This window comes from Melampsora larici-populina (genome assembly GCF_000204055.1).
Source record: "Melampsora larici-populina 98AG31 unplaced genomic scaffold MELLAscaffold_22, whole genome shotgun sequence".
NCBI classification, from domain to species: domain Eukaryota; kingdom Fungi; phylum Basidiomycota; class Pucciniomycetes; order Pucciniales; family Melampsoraceae; genus Melampsora; species Melampsora laricis-populina.
Window position 1 is genome coordinate 411409 of NW_006768786.1, and position 14798 is coordinate 426206.

General features: G+C 43.5%; 3 protein-coding genes across 3 annotated transcripts; all 3 read right to left on the reverse strand.

The window, feature by feature from the left end:
• Positions 1 to 145: 145 nt before the first annotated feature.
• MELLADRAFT_48625 (uncharacterized protein) lies at positions 146 to 5353 on the reverse strand (the record flags this gene model as incomplete). The annotated part of the gene is made up of 10 exons (XM_007410902.1): positions 146 to 418; positions 533 to 579; positions 660 to 934; positions 1010 to 2108; positions 2193 to 3130; positions 3202 to 3719; positions 3813 to 4619; positions 4700 to 4930; positions 5017 to 5179; positions 5298 to 5353. 9 exons carry the CDS (start codon positions 5173 to 5175, stop codon positions 371 to 373), a joined length of 4122 nt encoding a protein of 1373 aa, XP_007410964.1.
• A 3830-nt stretch (positions 5354 to 9183) lies between these two features.
• Positions 9184 to 12852, reverse strand: MELLADRAFT_87639 (uncharacterized protein; the record flags this gene model as incomplete). The annotated part of the gene is made up of 8 exons (XM_007410901.1): positions 9184 to 9212; positions 9317 to 9526; positions 9591 to 10040; positions 10275 to 10818; positions 10887 to 11208; positions 11260 to 12007; positions 12082 to 12615; positions 12705 to 12852. 8 exons carry the CDS (start codon positions 12850 to 12852, stop codon positions 9184 to 9186), a joined length of 2985 nt encoding a protein of 994 aa, XP_007410963.1.
• A 1270-nt stretch (positions 12853 to 14122) lies between these two features.
• Positions 14123 to 14433, reverse strand: MELLADRAFT_36517 (uncharacterized protein; the record flags this gene model as incomplete). Its single annotated transcript, XM_007410900.1, has 2 exons — positions 14123 to 14281; positions 14380 to 14433. Coding segments are annotated over 2 exons (213 nt in total), but the record flags the coding sequence as incomplete, so codon positions are not given.
• Positions 14434 to 14798: the final 365 nt, after the last annotated feature.

Here is a 14798-nt window from a genome sequence, read left to right on the forward strand (position 1 = left end):
GCAAATATGGCCGAACTACTCAATCTTAATCAAAGCACAAGGATCACGTTGATGAACTATATGTTACATCCTAAGCAATGCATCTTAAGCAAAAATGCCTGACATCTAAATGAGAAAGTACCTTCATATCAATGAAAATGATGTAAAAGAAAAGATGAAAGGTTTAATCGTTGCACTAGGAACTCTGAAAGAAGATGAAAATCAACATTGTCCAAAAAACTTAATATAGCCAGCACCATATACTTAAAAAAGGAAAAAAAGTGATGCTTAAGAAATTCTTTAACAATTTATCATATACAGTCCAAAATGAAAATTGTCAATCAGGTTTCTAGAATATTTACAGCAAAAAAACATAAGATGATAGAAAAGATTAATCATAAATTGCTAATGGAGGAATTCGATCTTTTTGAAATAAGAACTGAAAAAAAACCAAGTACCAGAAAAAGAAATCCATTAGTTCCAAATGTAAAGAAATCACAATCTCTCAACGATTCAAGGACAAGCAATCATAATTTAAAAAGATTTTCCTTACATTATTATTTAAATCTTCAGTTTCCATAAACCTAGTAGGAAACAAAACTAAACAAAAAACAAATCCCAAAAACGATGATCAATGCTTCTTCCAAAGAGAAAAGATTAAAAACAGATTCCAATCATACCTAAATGACCTTGAACTTCTTTTAAGAATTCTTCCATTTGATCACGTTCGAGTTGAGTAAAACCTTCTTCAAGGTTAGCTTTTTTTTCTGCTTTACTAATCGATTTCTTTCTAGGTTTAGTTGTATTATTAGTAATGATAGATGAATGTGTATTCATTTCAGAATGGTTTGGAAATTCCGATCCAGTATTGGGTGTTTTTATATTCGATCCTTCAGATGTGGTTGATCTATCAACTTGACTTAAAGTACTTGTTCCACTAAACGCACTAGCTTCTCTAACTCGCTCTTGATGTTGATGAGGTTGTTCTGTACGTGTTGATCCTTCTGTTGAGATAACTGAAGAATTTAACCCACCATTATTACCTACACCATTATGACCTGTACCTGCACCTTCATCTGATCCACCCATCATTTCTGTCACACTAGATGATCGATCTCTAACTGGTTTCGTATGTCGATTTTCCCATGCTTGATATTCTTTATAATTTTGCCAAGTCTTAACATTATCATCAGGTACACATCTAAATACTTTTCTAAGAATTTGTGTATTTCGACTAGCGACAGTAAGCCAAACTGATTTAAAAAATGAATCTACTAATGGATCTTCAAATCCATTGGGATCAATTTCTACTGGTGGTACTGAGATGGTGTATTGAGATGGGTTTACTTTGGCTCTTTTTGATAGATGTCTACTGGGTGCGATAGGTGGACTGTTCAAGAAATCATGATTGATATGACTCTGATGAGGTGTATTAAGATGAGAGGGTAGATGACCTGATAGTTGAGGAGTTTGACGATTGGAATCGGGTTGCGGTGAAGAGACATCGGCCCGATCTCGGCTCGAGCTGTGATGCTCACTGACCGATACGCTAGGCCCTCGAGCGCGTCCTGTCAGAGTGTCGGAACTTTGGTGTTTATGCGACGATGACGCAGTGGGCTCCCCATCACTAGCAAAGCTGATATTGCTGGTACGATCCTTCAAGTACTTCGGTTCCGAATTGACCTGTTCACGACCACCAGCACCTGTAGGATGCAGTAAACCCTGTGTGCGAGAATCATGAGCAGACGTAGCTGAAGCCATTGGATTTTCATTTGCAATCTTTTCCTCTAAAGTTGCAACAAGCTTTGAAGTAGGTTGCTCGCCATCATTACCTTCATCATTGTTCCCGGTAGATTGATCTTTGCCCTGTGCTACGGTAGGATTTTGATCGGCTTGTTCAGTCACAAGTTTCTTGGTAGTCTGTCGGTTTGAATTTTGAGTGGGTCCTTCTGCACTTTCGCCTCCAAGATCCGTACCCCCTTCTCCACGATGGATAGTCAGCTTATCTTTGAGATCGTTCCCAAGCGATTTGATTGCGTCCGCTGCACGGGCACGGTGTGATACCAGATGTGTAACACCTTGTCGTGCATCGGAATCTTGGCGCTGTTCTTGATCTGGATCCCACATCCCTGAACCAAGCATAGAGGTTGAAGTCTTCGCAGATGGACGAGTGAGCGGAACATCAAGCTCGGCACGAGCCCTTTCCTTTACACGCTCTTCATGAACTTGATTTTGATGCTCCATGAGTTCCATATTCGCTTCTTCAGCTTCGAGAGCGTCCACATCAACACCCAAGTGTTCTCGCATCAACCTGATTCGCATTGTATGAGCGAACCTGCTGACCTTGTATGGCTTTCCAGCCATAGTACTATCTATCATATCTGTATCACGAACCACGCAAGCAAGTTCCGAGTCTCGGTCACCTCGTTGAGATCGTTCATTGATATTGGCTGAGCCGATAATTACTAGCCGGTCATCAACGATCATAGCCTTCGCATGGATATAGACGCCCTCAGTTGTCAATTGTCCATTTTTTAGCTTACCCCAACCTCTCAAACTGAAGAATGTGATGTAATCATTCGGATCAATCCCTTCGACACGTAATCGACTGAAGATCGAAGTTTCTCCGCGACATATCGATCGGTTCTGACATTCGACAATGAGACGTACTGAACCAGCGGCATCTTCATTGAGAGGGGAGGGATAACCTGGCATAGTAGGAATGATTATGATAGCCTTCCAAGGGGTACCTTGCGCGTGTGCTTTGATGATTCGGTTCACTAGAGCATCCCCAATCTGATTGGTGATCACGGTCCCTTCGACGATACAGGAGGTGATGAAGAATTGATTCTCAATGTAAACAAAATGATCGCTTAGCTCGATCGCTTTGACGTAGGCAGTTTGGATCGAATGTTCGATCTTGGAAGGGGTACCAATTGACCAAGGCCCACAAGATCTACAGATCTGAGCTTCGCAGGTACCAATGATGCGTCGTTCAGAAAGCTCCTGCGGGGTGAAATCCGATGGTGGGATCAGAAAAGGCATCAGGCGAGTATGATTCTTGGTTCGTAACAGATAGTTCCAACGCTGGATAAAATGTCGGCATAAGTCCCGTGCTGGTTGACCAACGAGCTGTAAACCAATATCATGCCTGTAGAAGGAGAAGACGGCTTTGAGCTTCATTCATTGGCACTCATGAAGAAGAGCTATGCGAGTTCTTACCATGGCTGTCGAGGTACACGATCGCGATCATACATATCTTCTTCTGGTCGAGTCAAGTTGAAGAAATCCGAAACACGTTGATTACTATAATCCTTTCCGGGCCAGATTTGACCATCCTCAACGTCATGGGTCTGACGATCAAAATTCTCAACAAAATCCAGACCGCCTGTGGCATCATCAATCAACACATGGCCAGGAGAGTCCCATCTCCCAAAGCACAGATCAAGTCCACCCATGAAGGCAATGGTTTCATCTATGACACAAAGTTTTTCGTGATGCGACCACAATAGATTCCCGGTACCAGTGTGAGATGGAGATCGTTGTATATGAATGTTGGGTGAGAGTGATAATAGGCGACTCTTTGTATAACCTGACTCGACGGGTGTAAACCCATTGGATACCTCTTTATAGACGATTACGAATATTTGAACACCTTCGTTAGCCTTTCGTTGGAGCAATCTATCTAATCTCCATTTTTGGTTTAGAGCAGGTGGCCTCCTTAGATACAATTCTGGCGACTGAATGATATGAGCATGAAGCAATCAGATCATTTGATGCGTGAAAACACAAGTGGCAAAAGTGTGAGGATAAGATTAAAACAATGTACTGACCAACCACCAGTCATGTATATAAATCCGTTCCTTTGCCAGCAAGATGGCTTTACTTAAGTTCCAGAAGTAATCACGACCATCAATTAACCATTGAGCGGAGACATTCATGCGGATAGGTGCATAGCTGTCGAACCGGTTTTTGCCTGACCAGATAGATCGTGCAGCCATACGCTCAATAGAAGCGATGAATTGATCCATCTGTCTTTCGTTTTTTGCTGTCAATTTAACTTCTCGTTCTGAATTGATGATGTAAAATACATGCGAAGATGCATTTTGATGTTTGGGATCAGCCCCCATAAGATCCGTAGCCGAAGGGTCATTAGGATCGCTTTCTGTACTATGGCGAGTTGGCACAGACATGGACCTTCGTTTAGTTTTGTTTTTATTCTTGCCTTTGTTTTTGTTCTCTTCAGGTGAGTCGACGTATGTACTTTGAGGAATCGGTGGAGAGTGCTGCTGCTTTCTAGCGTCATGCCAATCTATTAAATGGATACCTTGCTTAAGAAGCCTCGTCGGCCGTTTCAACTGAAACTCGTCGTCCAACAGAAATATATCATAAATCTCCGTTTGGTCGGGTTCATCCACACAAATCAGATAAGACTCGCGGACAATGAACCATTTGGGTTCTCGTCGTTCTTTCCACTCCACAGGGTGGAATCCAGCCCGTTTACGACGTGAAAACGCGCCGCTTGACATGATGCGAAGGTACCCCTGTTTCCCTTGAAATCCACCTCGGTTTGCGAGAGCTAACGAGAGAGCCGATATTTCAAGAAACTTGCATAACCGGTTGGCCTCTGGAACGAACATCTGCTTCATGCAAAGGTCGTATAGAGATCAGCGTTGAATGTTACATCAGCGGCTGAGGGCAGAGTGCCAAAGTAACATACAGTTGCTTTGGTGAGCTTGAGTAAGTAATCTTCCAAACCCTCCCTTTGAAGCCTAGCAAATTCACCCTTGTTCTCAGCTTTTCCTTCGCGCTTCAAAAGATTGTAGTACGGTAAAGAAGTTTTTGGAAACGGAGGAAGCGAAACATCATTGGAGTTGCGAGAAACAATGTTGGAAGCCTTATAGGCTGCGTGAAGGTTGACAAAGTCTCGCAGCTCCCGGTAAATCACCCACTGTATTGTTGGAGGCAAGATCTATGGATGAGTAATTATAAGGAGAGTAGGCGTAGTATGATAGGACACGAAGGTATATCGCTGACCTTGAGTAGTCTATCACCATATTCGAGTTCTATTCGGAAGACAGCATGGCTAGCATGGAAAGGATGGATGCTGTCCGCAACCTTGAGCTTGAGGTAGTTCATCAAGATCGGGATCCGATGCTGGCCATGTTCATCTCTATCCATGGCCATCTTCAACATGATGCTGAGGGAGCCAAGATTGGACAGCGGCAAAAGCGATCATAAGACAACATTCGCATAAGCGTATGTGCAAAAAGACATCAGCTTGGTTTCACGAAAGAACAGTAGGAGGTTTGACTGACACTGGAAGCAGCCCGGTCGTCAGTTCGGTAGTCAGTTCGGTTCCAATCACTTGGGTTTTGACCTCTGCGGCTTTGGGTTTGCTTTTGATGAAGCCAATGACGGAACCTGGCAAGCCAGTTTCACTTCTTGCACGCAGAGGAGAATTATTCTGACTAGGACCAGCGGGTGAGGAGTTGGTGAGAAGTTTTGCTTTGACGGCCGACCAACCCTTAGAGGGTGAGGGTTGAGAGTTGATTCCTCCGGAAGATGAGCGTTCGAAGGTAGACGTATTGTTATCGTTTATCGCATCAGGAAGTGTGGGAAGCTTTGCGGCGGTTTGATGTGCTGGACTGCCAGCCCAATGAGGTGATGTGCCAGTGCTAAGGCGAGTAAGACTAGGTTGACGGGGAGATCTGGACTTTGGTTTCGGGGGTTCTTGATCGGATATAGGGCTTTGATGCTCGGAAACACGATGAGATTCAGGTGGTAGAAGTGTCTGGGCAGGTTTCTGAGTGATATCTCCCGAAGGCGCACTGGGTCTCTCTTGATTCTTGTCATTCGAGTTAGACTGATTTGTGGCGCTGATGGCGGAGTGCTCAGATTCTAAAGAATCAAGAGGTTTGTGCGCAGAGCTCGGAGGCGCTAGAGAACCTCCGGTGGGTGGTTGAAATTTGACAGAATCGGATTTGAGAGTGTTAAGCGTTCCGGACGATTCAGCCTCAGGGTCACCACCCGAGTCCGAGGTTGATGTATGAAGATTGGAAGATTGTCGACCGACAGGATCGTTTTGCGAAGGTTCAAGGGTTAGATGACTAGGCAAGATGTTGGTGGAAATGTTAGCCGAAGAGGAGGAGTCGCCGTTGGTTTGATTGGATTTAGTGAGATGAAGAGAAGAGGAAGAGTTATGGGATGTGGCATCGAGTGAGGGTTGAGGTTCGATCTCAGTATTGCGGGGTTTGACAGGTTCAGTTTCTGATAAAGCGGTACCAGAATTCTTAACGGAGATGGTCATGTTGAGTTGATGATTGTTTGAGGCGCGATGGAAGTTGAACGGCGAGTGATGAGAAGTTGCTGTTAAGCTAAAGAAGTTGCTGAGGATATGGCAATGAGAACTTCAGTCTCATTTAGGGAAGAACTCTCTCGTTTTGTTGGCTGTAAACCCCAAAAAAGAAAACCACCATCAAAGCGTCACGAGCATCGTCACGAATCGCTAAAGCAACAACAGTCTGTGAGCAATCTTCACACTCAAGTCCTTCCTCACAGATCTTCATCAAACATTCAGTCTTCAGTCTATTCGTTACTTTTCTTCAACTTTCAAATCATATCGATTTATTTCTGTGGTACCGACTTCTTCATTCGAACTTATGGGCTACACCATATCCCTTGCATGAGAAGTTCAAGTTCGTTTAAGTAACATTCAAGATTGCGCGAGGAAGAATCAACATATTTCAAGCTACTCGATACTTGAAGTTGTACATGTTTACGTAAGAGGCATGACCGCGTGGAAACGGATACAAATCATTCACTCGCTTATTCCACGGTCAGCCATACCAGAGCGTCATGCACACCCATGAAACCATTGCACACGAGAAACTCAAATCTTGGAATCATGCATAAAAGAAGGAAGAGATGAAAGTAACCCTGCAAAGGGATTCAAAACACCAGTGATGAGAATCAGACAAACACTCAGAGAGTCTACTACCAACTCGTGATTTTTCACAGCCAAATGTCCCTGCAGATGGTAGTACAATAACTACCACTGGGCTTGGTATAGAGTGCACTTTGTCAACCTTCAACACTTGGATGGGTTCAACCAGGACCCTGGAAAGCTCCTACTGAGGCGTCTGATGTAAAACCCGACATGATCGTGGTCGCCAATTTTTTTTTTTTCAAAACCTGACATTTTAGATCAGATGGCTAAAACGCTAAGAGCATCCGCACTCGTTTGCGGTTGTTAACTTGGTCACGTGCGGTAACAACCGCTACATTAAGCAAAAAATGACTTAACTCAGCCAAATTTCGCACTCGTTTGTGTTAGTAGCACTGTAACGTTTGTAACTTTACCGATAATGCATGTGCTCCGCAGTGGTCATGCAGTAAGGTAACATTCAATTTTTCAAGTACGATTTCAAGTTTAAGAAAACAAAGGCTATATTTGAATACATCTATTGATCTTGTGAAAATTATAAAGATTTGAAACTACACAAGAAAGATGAACAATCTGAACCAATCCAAACTTTTTTTAATGTTTGATTCAGCTTTTTTCAACTGTTTGGTTTGTATCTCTTGATCTTAAAAGTCTTCCAGTCATTAGTCTTTAGAATTCAATTTTCTCATCTATCTCTATACATATGTGAAGTCTGAAATTCTTCATATTGATTCGATTGGTTTGAAGTCGAGTTGAAGATTTTCAAACGACCTATTTTAGAACAAAAAAACAAAAAAAACAATTGTAAAAACATTGATTGGTGTTAAAAGGTCTTGATTCAATTCATGTGACTGGGTGAGAGAGGTGAAAAGACGATGTTTGTTGTTGACTTTGGTATTGGAGATTGGGCTGAGTTGAGTTTTTGGAGTTGTAGTTGCTGTGAACAGGTTGTGATGTGTGCTACCGCATGCGTTAGCCAATCGGTAGATTTACCGATTCGCTAACGCAAACTGATGAAAAATTAACTACCGCGGGGCTAATTGTTCACCGGTGCGGAAAAGACCCCGCGGTTGCGTTAAATTTAACCTTACCGCACGAGTGCGGATGCTCTAAGCTGGTTTTTTTAATTTTTTAGGTAGAAACCTGACTTTTTTCGTCAGATGCCTCTGAGCCCTGGTTCCGGCGGAAAAAGCCCCAAGACCCGAAGAAAAAGCCCCGAGACCTGGTTGAAAGCACCGAGGGCCCATGGGGCCCGCGCTGCTCAGCTCATCCAAACTGATGACCAGTTCACGCACGTTGACTGACAAGGGGGCAAAACATATAACACAGAGATATGCTTTTGGATTTAATTTCAAAAGCAATTGATTGTAATAAAACTTTTAAGTGTAATGAAAGGAATGACCAGAAGATCATGCTTCATCTTCATTTTCGCGACCCGATATTGGTCCATTGGCCTGTTGGCGTTGCCGTTCTTCAGTGTATCGGTTGATCAAAGTGTCCATTTTGATCGATTGAAACATATCTCGAATGACTGATGGCACTGAATAGCAACCATCAGCCACAAGTGCGAAGTTGGAACCGTCCAATGGCTTAAAGACGTAGATGATATCACTTGCATCAAGAAGACTAAAAGTCCAGGATGGAGACAATTCGGAAGTGGCCATGGCCACAGGCAAGTTGGGTTTATAAGTCAACACTTGCACACCCACATGTGAAAGCTTTTTCCTGGAAGCCAAACTAGTCACAAAAGCATGCTTCTTTGAAATATACTCATATACAATCACAGTGTGACAAAGAAGCATTGTCTGAAAAGGTTTGTCAATCAGCACCTGCGTCTACTCCATAGATGAGGAAGCCGCAGTGAAGATGGACTTACTCGATTTCTGATCGCTAAGAGGAATTTTCCTGGCTCAATTGGGTTTTCAGTCGTAATGAATCCCCCATCAAAAAGCTTTTGCAAGTCAACTTCTCAGCGATGTGAAGTGTTTGTGATAGCACCAGCCAAATTGATTTTGATTTGAATATTCCAGCGGTGTCTGCGTGCGGCACCAGTTGGTGTGCTCACTAAGCTCTTCATGTACACCGCAATCTCCTTTGAACATTCACTTGGATTCAAATCACCCGTTTTAGTTTTGTTGATGCTTTCTCCCAGCTCGTTGGGTTTGATGAGAAGTCTCTTGTTTCCTTTATGACGAGCAAGCTGACTATCGTGCATGGTTCGAATGTGAATAAGATTGAGGCCACAGAGCTTCCCTTCTTCAACCAATACCCAGCGATCTTTGTTGGCCTTATATTTAGCGGAATCGAGGCCAAGTGGTGGATCATCTGTAGAACATATGGATGTTAAGTCTTGTATGATCAATCACACAGTGTAATCACAGCTAAACTTACCAGTTGGATTCATTAAGCTGGCAATGGAGATTGCTGCGTTTTGAATGGCATCCGCTTCAACCTCGTCAGGGACTTGATTGAGCAAGAGATCAAGCTTGTTTTGCTCCTTTGCTAACAAAGCAGCTTCAGAAAACGCAAGCTCCTCAGGCCATTCACCTGATTTTGCACCATATCTTACTCGATAATCCTTTGTTGCACATACCGATACATCTACATTATATATGTGATTAGAAATCGGAAACTCAGTTGGATGATTGGTTTTGAATGTACTTACCCGGTGTGTCATCCTCATCCTCAATAGGGATTTTGAACTCCTCAAGCACACTATCAATGTCTAGCTCTTCGTCGTCTGATTCTAACGGACCCATTCCAGCTAACTCTGCCAAGCTATTGGCAATCTTGTTGGCAGTAGTGAGTTCGTGTGCGATTTCAGCATTTGTTGGCCAAGTCCGGAGGAGTTCAAAGTTTTCAGCAACTTCTTCATCGCCAAATGCATATTGATAGCCGGCATGCAAGTGCTCCGAAGGCGGTATTTTGATTCTGCCACCCATGGCACTTTTGACCACTGCATGGATTTTAGGCATCATAAATCGGGCATCCAGGACTGAGAAGCGTGGTGAAACTACTCGCATCCATCCAAATATATGCTTGCAAGGTTCAGTTCCATGCTTCCAAGGGCAGAGAGGGTATTCAGGATAGTATTTGCAATGAGCTATGATCAAAGCTAGAAGTGATATAGGAAGAGTTGAAAAAATTTTGAAGCTCGGGTGTGAAATACAATTTTGGTGAAAACTCATTAGACCATTGGTTTCCTTTTCGCGTTTTTGAAGGTAAGATTTCCAACGTCGTAGGAAGAAGCCTGCAGTCCACGCAGACCGTATACGTTCATGGTGACCGATCTTCTTGTTTAACCACAAATCAACCAATTCCCCAATGACATATAGATAAATTGCCAAACCGGTATTGTTTTCAAGCCGAAGTGCAGCGGCTAGAGTTGGAGCACTAAAAGTCCGCAGCGCACGACCATCATCTTGTTTATCAGAATCAAATACATCCTTGGGGTGAAGTGGAGAGTCGGCCATTTTAAGGATCTCTGCAAGCTGCTGGATAGTGACCGTGGAATTTCCAATAACCATCAAGCAAGCACCTGAAAGTAACTGGTTTGCACCAGTCTTTCGAGCGTGCTTGGGGTCTTGAATACTTATGATTGGGCGGGGTGGATTTCCAAAAAGTGGAATCTTGATATAAACATTGAGACTTGCTTTTGAATAGTTATAAAATTGGGTCGACTTTTGAACTAGCTTTTCTTGAGCAGAGAACTCGGTCGCAGCTCCGTCCGCTCCCATTGAAAGAATGTTGATTCCGGCCTCATGAGCAAGTGTGATGACCTTCTCGTGCTCTGATGCGATGTCGTCGGCTCCTTCATTTGATCGACTAGCAATGAGAGCTACTACATATGTTGGAACATTTGGGAGAGGTACCTGGATGGTATATGCTCGTATCTAAATCAAAATGAATCAAGATGTCAGCATATCAAAATACATAGATAGTCTATCATAGACTTTCTTACCTGCGAGCATAATTTGTCCTCCTTGACTATTTCCTCCACTAAGCTGCGAAGCTCCTCTGCATTTTTGAAGGGCACATCTGGCCCCTGTGCACCAACCAAGAAACCGTTGTGGTGTCGAAGCGTTTTGACACATACTGTCTGATCAGAAGCCGCTGCAATGGGGCCCGAGTAACCGAGGGTTGCCAGGTTGGTTGCAATTCGAGTGAAGTTGGCAACATGGATCCCAGGCTCCATTTTCCCACCTTCACGAGCTTGAATTTGACGTTGACTCCGTGCGGTTCGACCGGCAAAGGTTTTGGTGAACAGGTTGAGAGCGGAACGACTCATTGCTCCAAGTGTTGTTAGACAATCATCAAGATACGGATCCACTCACATTCCTCGAAGCGACTTGCCTGCATCTTCACGCTCTGCTCGCACCGTAACCCCCATGATTAATCCTTTCACAGCTTCACGATTCTTGAAGAGCCCTTTTTTTGCCAAGATAGAAACATGGTTTAAGTAGTTGCTAAAGTCTCCACCCTGCGAAGATTCGAGAGATTTTCCACATGTGCGAAGGTCATGGAACTCTACAAGTTTGGCATTATACGCATCAGTCTCAACAAGCGTGTCGTTGGTGAACTTGAGGGTATCAGCTCCAGCGTATTTGTGATTGATTGCACTGTTTAAACTTTGGACTTCTTTGAGTGAACAACACTTGGAGCAGGCCGTATTGGGATCGGATTTTCTGTGTATGAATGTCTTGAGGCACACCGGAGAGTAGATAGCGTTTCGAGACCCGTGCCGTTTAACTAGCCAAATAGCGCGTGCATCTAATGCGTCTAGAAATTTGGCCTTGTCGGCCTTCGATAAGGACTTTTCGGTAGCGTTCTCGCCAAAGAGCTCCTTGCACAGCTTGTGTCGTACATTACCGCGGTAAATTGTACAAGTATTCTCTAGAAAAGTTTCGATGCTCTGCGTTGCTCGTGATTGAATCCATGTGACATTGTTTAAACCAGGACATGCAATCTCAGAGTAGCCTCTTTTCAAACGCTGGACGACTGCTGGGTCCTTTGGCGTAGCTGAAAAGAAAGTCGTCAGGACTTTACTGGAACGAATATCGGCTGTCTTCTTGATACACGTAGCTGATTGAATCATTTGGCATATGAATTTCTGTTTTTTGGTAGATACGAATTGAATAACATAAATCAAAGCTCACCGGTTTTCCAGTGTTCTTGTGCTCCCTCAATTCGTCCACCGTGTAAGTTCTTCTTCTTCGCTCCACAATGGCACCAAAACTCTTTCCTCCTGAACAGGTCTTCAATCTTGCATCGGTCACACACCTTGCTGGGTTTTGACAGGGGACACAGCTCCAGTAAGTCGGAAACTGTCGAGACATACTGTCGTTTGGCGTTAGGTTTGACTTGGACCGGAAGCGAGCTTTTGGCTTCTTTCGGTTCCTCAGCATCCGAAGAGATCAGATTAATCTCGAGTGGTGGCTTTTTTGCAGGTATCAAGGTATGTGAACTTGTCGATTGCTTAGGTTCATCGCCATCTGAAGACATTAGATCGATCTCGACTTGTTGGCTTTGTTTGGCTGGGGGTTTTTCAAGCTGGCTGATGGAAGCATTCGGATCCGCATTGGGTTTAGAAACAACTCGGCGTTTCATTCCTTTGCCTCTAGAGGAGGGTGGCGGTCCAGAACCGGGGGGACTGTGTGGTCGGCAATCCATCCCTTTCTTGTTGATCAAGACTGAGGATCAAATACCTCATAGTCAGCTTATGTGCGATTACATGTTTGAAGTTTGCAAAAGGACAAGAAGCGAAAAGAGAAAAACATACCTTTAACAAGCCAGAGGATATTCTCCATCTTAACCTTGACCACTTGATCAGAATCTGACTCCCATCCAGGCGGCTTGACTAGTCTCCTAGCCTTATCGACCTCTGAGTCCCACAGATCATGCTTGCGAGCCTCGCCAAGCCACTTCATCACCAATTTGAGTCCATGAGGACCTTTTTGTATATGATTGTGTCCCTCTTGCACACCAAACAACGCATCCAGCTTACAGTTAGCTGCATACCACATACCCTCCTCTTCATATTCAGGAGGTAGATATGGTGCGCCCGAGAATTTCTTGTATATTTCATCGGAGGTGGTGGCCAGACGGATGAAAGGTGAACTTTCCGTCAAGAGGATGATCTCATCAATAACTTGATCAAGTAATGGCATGGTGGTTTAGTGTTTAATGGTTGGATATATTTCAAAATAACCTGAAACCTGCGGGAAGGTGCAATAGCAAAAAATATTGAGTGTGTAACAACATCTTAAGATCAAGAAATGGACATACCTATAGAATTTCAAGAAGGATGTGATGTGATAGTTTGTCAACTAAGTTTCCAAATGTGCAATGTTGAATGAATAAAGTTTGAACTTTGCAAGATCACTAAATCCAAGTCCTGGTGGTGGTCTGTGGTGGACCGTGGTAAATTGTGCTGTGTAACTCTACATAACCACAACTTTGCCGGTCACAGGGCTTTTTTTTCCTCGCCCCGTCTACTCTGAGGACTTAACCCGTCCTTCAAAACACGACTTTTCTCATCAGAAGCATGCGGCGGGACCACCAATTTCCCGACATGTTTCATCAGAAGCTTTTTTGCCAAAAAGCTCGAAAAACCCTCAAAAACCCCGAACCCGACATTTTTCATCAGAAGCATCCAAAATTTGGAAGGCCAAAACCCGACTTTTTTCATCAGACAGGCCAGTAGGAGCTTTCCAGGGTCCTGTTCAACCTGAGGTTTTCTAGAGAAACAAACCAGAGGTCAAATTGATACAAGCAACTCTACCATGCGTCGTCATTTCAGGGCATCTGGTTCTGCAATTTGATGTAGACTCGTCACTCATCAGCGTTTTGATCCTAACTGCATTTGGTGGAACTTATGATAAGTTTGCTTCCTGAGAATGGGCATGTTCACAAGCCCAGAACAAGATTCTGAGATTGGAAAAAGCTATAGAATTCGATACCACAAATGTCCATCAACCCAATAAACATATTCCTAATATTAAAGAGGTCAGCACGTTCAGACACACCATTACTAGGGAAATATGCAAGGCGCCATTTTCACTCATTATTTGATTGAATTCAATTGGATTGAATAAGAAACGGAAATCCGTCCATCTGATAATAATAATACAAGCTTGATCAACTAAAGACAAATCCTCTTGTAGACTTGTAAAACCGATTGCCAAAAATTTCCTCAAATTATGATATTTGAATCCTACGAGCTTCTTTATTTGGTTTGACTTTTGGTATTTTAACTTCAAGTATGCCATCATTAAAACTAGCTTTAATTTGTTCATAACTAGTTGTCTCGGGTACAGAGATTGTTCGAAGATATTGACCAAAGCTTCGCTCCGAAACCTAAATATCAACATGCACCACAGATGAGGAAATATATGCCATCAGCCGCGCTGCAGGTGTGATAGGGTAGCTCTTAAGATGAGGATAAGTTTACTTACCCTGACGTTTCCTTGTTGGTGTTCAGCAGGAGACTTGGTCTCAGTGCTGACTGTCAAGCGTCCGTCATGAAGTTCGATTGAGATCTCCCCTGTGAAGCAAATAGCCTCCAAGGATGATGAGTGATTCAGTAGACCCAGGATATAGGATAAAATGGGCACACATACCTTTCTTGGCGCCAGGGAGCTCAATAGTCATGATCATTTCATCACTAGTCTCCACAAGGTCGATTTTGGGACGTATAGGTTGACGAATCAGCGTGGTGCCCGGCTTCGTGAGGGGATTGAGACCATTATGATTGGAAGATTTTGGGCCTGGTGAGGTGGGGCCATATCGATCCGTTACTAGTTTATCAAACATTGACTCAAATTCATCCCATTGAGACGGGAATACTAGCGAGTAAGACATTGCTGTAGGCGAA